This window comes from Littorina saxatilis, unplaced genomic scaffold (assembly GCF_037325665.1).
Source record: "Littorina saxatilis isolate snail1 unplaced genomic scaffold, US_GU_Lsax_2.0 scaffold_2754, whole genome shotgun sequence".
NCBI lineage: Eukaryota > Metazoa > Mollusca > Gastropoda > Littorinimorpha > Littorinidae > Littorina > Littorina saxatilis.
Window position 1 is genome coordinate 4207 of NW_027126819.1, and position 9229 is coordinate 13435.

The 9229-nt window shown below is 44.6% G+C and overlaps 1 protein-coding gene across 1 annotated transcript; it reads right to left on the bottom strand.

Moving 5' to 3' along the window:
• Positions 1 to 2016: 2016 nt before the first annotated feature.
• LOC138955315 (tyrosine-protein phosphatase Lar-like) lies at positions 2017 to 7259 on the bottom strand (the record flags this gene model as incomplete). Its single annotated transcript, XM_070326936.1, is given in 3 exon segments — positions 2017 to 4544; positions 5501 to 5872; positions 7188 to 7259. Coding segments are annotated over 3 exon segments (569 nt in total), but the record flags the coding sequence as incomplete, so codon positions are not given.
• Between the last annotated feature and the right edge of the window lie 1970 nt (positions 7260 to 9229).

Here is a 9229-nt window from a genome sequence, read left to right on the forward strand (position 1 = left end):
ATCATCAGACTAAAACAGAGATTCCAAGCAACTGGAAGAGTGCAGGAGCGACAACGTTCTGGTCGGCCCAGAGTCACCACACAAAGAGAGGATCGCTTCATTCAGGGGCAGGCCATGCAACAAAGAATGGCTACGGCAAACAACATTAGGCAACGCCTACAAGCTACCACCAACACTGTTGTTTGTGGTCAGACGATCCCAAACCGCTTACACAACTTTGACTTGCGTGCAAGGCGTCCAGTCCGAGGAACAACCCTGACTGCTAATCACCGAGCAGCTCGCCGAGCCTGGTGTTCTCAACATGTGAGGTGGCAACGTCAGCAGTGCATGTGGGCTCAGGTGTTGTTTACAGATGCGGAGTCCCGCTTTTGCTTGGAACCTGCTGATGGTCGCATCCGAGTGTGGAGGCGTCGCGGAGAGCGCTTCGCAGAAGGCGCTGTTCTGGAACGACAGCGTTCTGGCGGAGGCTCTGTGATGGTCTGGGGAGGGATCAGCACACGTTTAAGAACACCTCTGTACCATGTAATGGGCAACTTGACCGTTGTCCGCTACCAGAATGAGATCCTGCAACCCCTGGTCGTTCCAGCCCTCCAAGCGATCGGCCCTCGTGCGATTCTTCAGGATGACAACGCACCTCCCCATCGCTCTGCAGCTGTAAACACCTTCATCCAGCAGGCCAGGGTCAACAGGATGCATGCTGTGGCCAGCCAACAGCCCGGACCTGAACCCCATAGAGCACATGTGGGACGAGCTTTGTCGTCGGGTACAGCAACATCACCCTCCTCCTGCCAATGTGGGTCAACTGCTGCAATGGCTCCAGCAGGCGTGGAATGGAGTTCCCAGAGCATTCATAATTATGCAACCTGATCCACTCCATGCGCCAACGATGTGTTGAATGCCTGGCACACAACGGAGGGCACACGCGTTATTGACAATGATTCACATTGTTGTGAATTCCATTTTCGAGGGTTATCACGTTTGACACACTCTAGCTAAATTGTCGCTGCCGCGTTCGATCTTTGCTTTGTTTGTCATTACTCCTTGGTTGTTCAATTATATAATTAAAAAAAATGAATTCGGTCTTGTCTGTTTTGTGTGGCGTGCTTGTAAAAAAGTGATCCTTAACTTTTTTTGAAGAGTGTATTTGGTTTGTATACAAAATAAGTCAAAACTGCCACTGGATTGTGAGCTATTATTTACGACGTTAAAGTTGAACATGATTACCCGTTCTAGTTACGAAGGTTGTGTGTGTGTGTGTGTGTGTGTGTGTGTGTGTGTGTGTGTGTGTGTGTCTGTGCGTGTGTGTGTGTGTGTGTGTGTGTGTGTCTGTCTGTGTGTGTGTGTGTGTGTGTGTGTGTGTGTGTGTGTGTGTGTGTCCGAAGCAATTTACAAGCGACTGGCCGGAACAGACTTTCCTTCTAGCCGGCAAGCAACCAAGACCAACGGAAAAGCCCAACAGTTGCCATCTGAGCGGCATCGTTGCTTACAAAATAGTCTGAGCGTTAGGCGGCAGTTCACGTTCACATGACCAGCGATTTTCAACCGACCTGTATCCGTTGTGCCACCACTTTATGCCTAAAAAAATGTCTGGGGTAGTAAACTAATGGCTATCAGCAGCAGCGATACAACCGGCAGGTGTTCATTTTTGATTAAGTCCCTTTTCTTGACTCTCTCTCTCTCTCTCTCTCTCTCTCTCTCTCTCTCTCTCTCTCTCTCTCTCTCCCCGAGGCTCGCTCTCTCTCTCACACACACACACACACACACGCTCTATCTCTCTGACAGTCTTGAGAGAGAGAGCCTGAGACAGAATTACGAAGAGAAGAGAGAGAGAGAGAGAGAGAGAGAGAGAGAGAGAGAGAGAGAGAGAGAGAGAGAGAGAGAGAGAGGGAGAGAGAGAGAGAGAGGGAGAGAGAGAGAGAGAGGGAGAGAGAGAGGGAGAGGGAGAGAGAGAGAGAGAGAGAGGGAGAGAGAGAGAGAGAGAGAACTGTTTTGACAGAAGATCACACACACTGGATAGCAGCAACTGGATTTAATCTCTTGCACTTGTAAAGGGCTCAATTACAGTTTGCGAACAAGACAAACATGTATACATGACAGGAACCCGATTAATCGGGATAGACATTGATAACAATTGATTCAATCACATCACACAATAATAAAACTGAAATTCATAGATAAACGAAGTAACGCACAATGCACATTTACATCAAAGGTTAGTACTTACGTATAATAATATCAATAATAATAATATTAAAAATAATGAATCACTTTTCTATAACGCAAGTCCCGATAACAGCTTTACAATTCCAATACAAGACACATACAAACTGACATAGATCAAAAACATTGATGGACATTTATAAGGTTAAAAAAAAAAAAAAGTCTGTTTACGGTATCCCGACCGACCCTATTTTTTCGCGCGACCCTAGACTTGTTTTTGGCATGTGGGGAAAAAAAATAAATAAATAAAAAAAATAAAAAAGTCTTTGTTTTTTGGCAAAATAACTTAAAAATATGTGGGTTTTTTGAGAAAAAAAAATCCAAAAAAATCACGACCTACCGACCCTATTTTTTTGTGTGCCTATGTTACCGTAAACAGACTATTTTTTGTTGTTGGCCTAACGACAATAGACGAGTTCCGGAAATAACTCCGTCGGGTTTGTATTGGTTGTGACAGAGTGAGTACCCTTGCATTTGCGCAGACAAACATTGCCATGTGCTTCCTGTACAGGTGATTGAGACAACATCTCTCGATAGTGACTGGCCTGTAATGTCACGTGGGAACGTTTCCCCACGTGACATTATTTCCCGACAGAGTTATTTCCGAAACTCTTCTTGTCAGGCCAAACAAAAATATATGTTGGTTTAGGGTAAAACCCGACCGACCCTATTTTTCCCCGCCAAACCTAACACTTTTTTTTTCATTTCTCAAAAGCCCATTTTGCGAAATATTCCGAGACTAAGGGAAGTAACCTCCTTTAAAATTGACTTTTTTAAAGCCCACCTACCGACCCTATCTTTTGGGGTCACGTTACCCTAAACCAACACATGTGACCCTCCACCACGAAATGAGTCGCATGTCACCTTTGCATGATTTTCATATTTGTACATTTTCATAAATAGATTTTTATGCTCTATCCAGCGGTGAAAACCGTTTTAAAAAAGAGCAAAAACTGTTTGAGTTATAAGCCTGTGACTAAGGTGACCCTCACACTGTTACCAGACACTCCCCGGACTTAAGAACCGCGCGAGGTGACATGCGACTCATTTCGTGGTGGAGGGTCACATATTTTTGTTTGGCCTTACTGTACAGTACTCGGAGGATAGAAACAACACCATGCTACGTGAATTGAAAGTATACATGTACAACACAACGCAAATGTGACACAAGTTCAAATCCTGCTATTGGACAATCCAAAAACCAACACCTTGCCTGCATCGTGTGCAGAGTACCATTCATTTATGAATTCCCGTCTCCAGTTCACGCAGCATGATCTGGCACTAACTAGCAACAAACACACACACGCACGCACACACACACACACACACACACGCACACACACGCACACACACACACACACACACACACACACACACACACACACACACACACACACACACACATCCTGCTCTTGCTTTCATAATGAGCTTAACATACAACCGTTACTAATAAAGCAGAACCAATGTCATGGCACATCAATGATGCATGTACAGAACTAATGTAGAGTGCACAACACCCACAAACACAAACACCTAAATTGAACCTTCCCAAACGGGCGCAATGGTCTCGCGGAGAAGACGCAGGCTTCATTATGCGGAAGGCCGCGGGTTTAAATCCCGGCCGCGCCTGGTGGGTTAAGGGTGTAGATTTTTTCGATCTCCAAGTTCAACTTATGTGCAGACCTGTTAGAGCCTTATCCCCCTTTATGTGTACCCTGGCACGCAAGCACAAGACCAAGTACGCACGGAAAAGATCCTGTACTCCATGTCAGAATTTGGTGGGTTATAGAAACACGAAAATACCCAGAATGCTTCCCGCGAAAGCGGCGTATGGCTGCCTGATTGGCGGGGTAAAAACGGTCATACACGTAAAGGATTGTGGGAATTTCAGCCCATGAACAAAGAAGTACCTTCCAAAATGTCTTGGATACATCATTCATGTACGAAAACATGGTCTTTCTCCATCCTCGAGGTCACACTGACCTGAATCTACCATGGTAACCAATACTTTCAACACACTTATTTGTACCAGAACATGTGTCAACAAGTCAAATCTACTGGTATAACATGAAAAATAAGTTATAATTTATTAGGTACAGTACATGCTTGTGTACTTGTACACAGACAACATTAATTGTACACAACAAAATGTGAGGTAATTGAATGTAACGGTTTTTGTACAGTTGTTGGTACTTAAGTTTATCTGTCAAGGTCATCCTGAACTGTCTGGCTTGACGACAAGGTATGAAAAGCTTGAATAGCAGGTGGACTCGTGCCATGTTCAGTAACGACCTTCACCTTGACGACGTAGCTTGTATCTTCTTCTGCAAAACACACACACAAACACGCACACACACACACACACACACACACACGCACACGCACGCACACACGCACAAACACACACACACACACACACGCACACGCACGCACGCACCAACAGACACACACACACACACACATACACACAGACACACACACACACACACACACACGAACATCATTATGGTTCACAAAACAATTCACAAACTGACATGAAAGACATCAGGGTACATGTATGTCATGAAATACAGGTACACGTACCCTGATGTCTTTCAGATAAAACACTTAGGACCAGCCAAAAGCATCCCTACATTGATTGCACTTGGCCTCTCCATGACAGTCAAGGTTTATAGGATCAAACACAATGTCCTTTGTTGGGGTGGGGGGGGGGGGGTTGACCCCTCTTCCAATGGACCTCACATGACAATGCAGCACTGTACTTCCATTAGGCCTAAAAAAAAAATAGGTGTGGTTACGGTAACCCGACCTACCCTATTTTTTGGGGCCGACCCTATAACTTTTTATTATATTTGTCACAAAAATACCAAAAAAAACCAAGTAAACGAGTGCAGAAAACGCAATGAAAGCGAAAGCGCCCGAGTCGCACACTTATTTACCTGTCAAGTAGGTTTAATTTGTACACATTAGAAAAAAAAGTTTTTAAAAAAAAAAGTGATTGCCTACCTTCCTACCCTATTTTTTTTGGCTATGTTACCGTAACCACACCTATTATTTTTTTTGGCCTTAACAACTAGACACAGGGAGAGAGTGAATGCATAACAGGATCTTTCACAATTCACTCACGTGACCACACATTAACGGGTTTGTAAGACCTCATGAATTAGTTTTTTTTTCACCAAGTAAATTTACCTAGAGTTTGTTTTTCCATAGTAATCCAGCTGAAATAATAAACATGGAACAATGTTGTGTTTAAGAGGAGAGAATATAAAATACTCACCTAACTCGGTAAATGTGTAGCTGTTATCTTTTACAATTCTGGTTGTAACCAGTTCATCCCGTTTAGCTCCGCCCAACAGCTCCAGCTGATATGTGATTGGTTGACGTGATTCAGCTAGCTGCGCTTCCTCGCTGCTGATTGGTTGAATGGTAGAAGCGTCTGTGTGATAGACAACTGGCTGTGTTCCATTGGACTGTGTGCTGTTGACAGGCAGGTCAAGCTCCACGCTGATTGGCTGTGTGGAGTTGACGTCTTCATTGGTGATTGGCTGTCTGGTTGTGGGAGGCGGTTCCCAGGTAACATTAACATGATCAGTGCCAACATCCAGTGTCCAGTTGTGTGGTGGAACTGGTGTCTTTACTGTTGACGTCTCTGAGAATGGAAAGGAATCATGAACAGGGCAAACGTGGAGAAAAAGGGGGATAGTGGAATAGATAAAGAAAGACGACATCAGAAGAAGACAATTAGACGTCAGATTTACGAGGATCTGTGTATAGTCTATTGTGAAACTCTCTCTTATTTCCTTCAGGTACATCTTATTATACATACCTTTGGCATTCTTTTTATGTTCCTGTACATAATTCTTTCCGGACATGTTCCACGATATTTCAGTACAGTACGTGCAACAATGTTTAAGTTAGTTTTTAGTTGTCACGGTCAGCTGAAAACGAACATCTCTTGCACCATCCCGCTACGTTCAGCATGAACGGGGGCCCGGTAGCTCAGTTGGTAGAGCACTGGACTTGTGATCGGAAGGTCGCAGGTTCGAAATCGGGCCGGGACGGACACGGGTCAACTTTATGTGCAGACCCAGAGACGGAAGCCATGTCCCACCCCCGTGTCATCACAATGGCACGTAAAAGACCTTGGTCATTCTGCCATAAGTGCAGGTGGCTGAATACACCTAAACACGCAGACACCTGGGTAGCGCGACTCCGTTGCTGCTAGCTTTCCACTGGGAGGAAGCGACCCGAATTTCCCAGCGATGGGACAATAAAGTAATGAAATGAAATGAAAAAAATGAAATGAAACAATGCACACGTGTACAGATACAATGTAGCAGTTTGTGACGCTAATACTTTGTAAATGTTTATAGCCAGCCTTTATGTGAGGGGTGATACACAACAGTGCCCGCTCCTGTCCACAATGGGTTCATCTGATGAAATATGATGTCGTTTTTGCTTACACCCTGACTTCTTCTTCTGCGTTCGTGTGCTGAAACTCCCACGTACACTCGTGTTTTTTGCACGAGTGGAATTTTACGTGTATGACCGTTTTTACCCCGCCATTTCGGAGGAAGCATGCTGGGTATTTTCGTGTTACTATAACCCACCGAACTCTGACATGGATTACAGGATCTTTTCCGTGCGCACTTGGTCTTGTGCTTGCGTGTACACACGAAGGGGGTTAAGTCACCAGCAGGTCTGCACATTAGTTGACCTGGGAGATCGGAAAAATCTCCACACTTAACCCACCAGGCGGCCGCGGCCGAGATTCGAACCCCTCGACCTTCCGATTAAGAGGCCGACGTCTTACCACCCCGCCACAGCGCGGCCCGTCACACCCTGACTTAGCTTTACAGAATAGACGAAGACACATCTTCAGGCATGATCAGCTATATATACCACATTTCTTACTCCACTTTAGCTCCCCGGTAATTAATATAATAATAACAATCATGTATTACCTGGAATAAAAGCATCGAAGTCTGTAGTTCTAGGAGGAGTGGTGCTGGTCTCTGTGACGGAATCTGGTTTTACTGAAAAGAGAACAGATACGAATAATTGGACTCCTAAAACTAATCACTGATCTCAGCACAGCCATAACTGATTCCAATTCAAGCAATCTGCTCAACCCCGCACCCCTACCACACTTCTGTGTCATCATTACACCCCCAGTATAGGGGTGTGTATAGGATTCGCTCGATGTGTTTGTTTGTTTGTTTGGGTGTGTGTTTGTGTTCGCATATAGATCTCAAGAATGAACGGACCGATCGTCACCAAACTTGGTGAACAGGTTCTATACATTCCTGAGACGGTCCTTACAAAAATTGGGACCAGTCAAACACACGGTTAGGGAGTTATTGGTGGATTAAGATTCTACAAGGACTTATAGAGGCACATATTAATGATCAAAGGGAAATAACCTTCTCAGTTGGTGGCAGTGAGAATGGTAAGGACGGGGGTGTTTTTCCTACCTCGGAGGAATTTCTTGTTTGCTTTCTATTTTCCTGCTATCAGGGTGCCCCAAATTGTGCGTCCCTGCCCCCGATACGCACTGGAAGCCGAAAAATACGTCCTAGAAATTCTAGGGTGGGGGTCCCTTGACGCATCTGCATTTTGTTTGTTGCGGGCACGGGTACGTGTTTGGTTGTATCTCAATGAGAACCTGGTATGACCCCCTTGTCGGCGTGATTTTGTGTATGTGTAACAATTCAGTTTGTTTTGTCTTGTCTCTGCGATCTCCATGACTGTGCAAGTAGGTTTTTGATAGTATCTGGGCTCGGGAGTTTTTTTTGTAATCTTTTATAATTTTTGTTTGATCTTACACTGTCTATGTTAGTGGTAATTACGGTATTGCATCGAATTTTACCGGGAGAATCTGCTATGGACACCTTCACATTTGTGTGCGTAAATTGGCGCGGGTACGTATTTGGTTGTATTATTTGGAGAGCCGGGTGGAGCCTAGCTGAGAAGCAGGGCTCCCCAAACTGTCCGTCCCTGCATCCTATACGCACTGGAAGCCAAAACACGTACTAGAACTTCATGGAGAGGAACCCAGGACGCACTAAAACTGAAAAGAGCGGGTCCCGGGACGCACTAAAACTGAAAAGAGCGGGTCCCGGGACGCACTAAAACTGAAAAGAGCGGGTCCCGGGACGCACTAAAACTGAAAAGAGCGGGTCCCGGGACGCACTGCCTATCAGTTTTCATGCGTACGAATAGTACTGTTTTCAGAAATTGTTCTTCCAGACCTGTAAAGACCCACATTTGTGACCCTTTACCACGGAATGAGTCGCATGTCACCTTTGCATGATTTTCATATTTTTACATTTACCTAAAGAATGTTTTATACTCTATCCAGTGGTGAAAACCGTTTTAGAAAAGAGCGAAAACTGTTTGAGTTATAAGCCTGTGACTAAGGTGACCCTCACACTGTTACCAGACACTCCCCGGACTTATATTAAGCCTAGCGCAGAACCGCGCGAGGTGACATGCGACTCATTTCGTGGTGGAGGGTCACATTTATATAAATCCAAAAACAAAGAGACTGCCAACGTTCCAAAATTCCGAATAAAAAAAACAAGAAAGGTTGGTTGTTGGAACGTTTGTTATTGACAATACAATACATTCTATCAAGATACATTTTGTGTGAATATTTGTTTGTCAGTTCACTTACGAAATATCTGTGAATGTATTGTTTTGTCAATAACAAACGTTCCAACAACCTACCTTTCTTGTTTTTTGATTCCACATTTATATAGTTAATCTAACCCATAATCTCGTTAATCTCGTTTTTTGTAAAGGGCGCAGAGAGTTGCAAAGAGTCGGTATTACTTTGACATGAGCGCTAATGATGTGTTGGCGAGGATTGTGACTTCTGGAAGCAAGAATACATACCTCCTTGTCTTCGGACCCTCTAAAGTTCCATTGAGAGGGTCCAGAGACCCCTACAAATTAAAATTGAGGGTCCAGGCACCCTCGAGGTTGAGCGTCCGTGGGGAGCCCT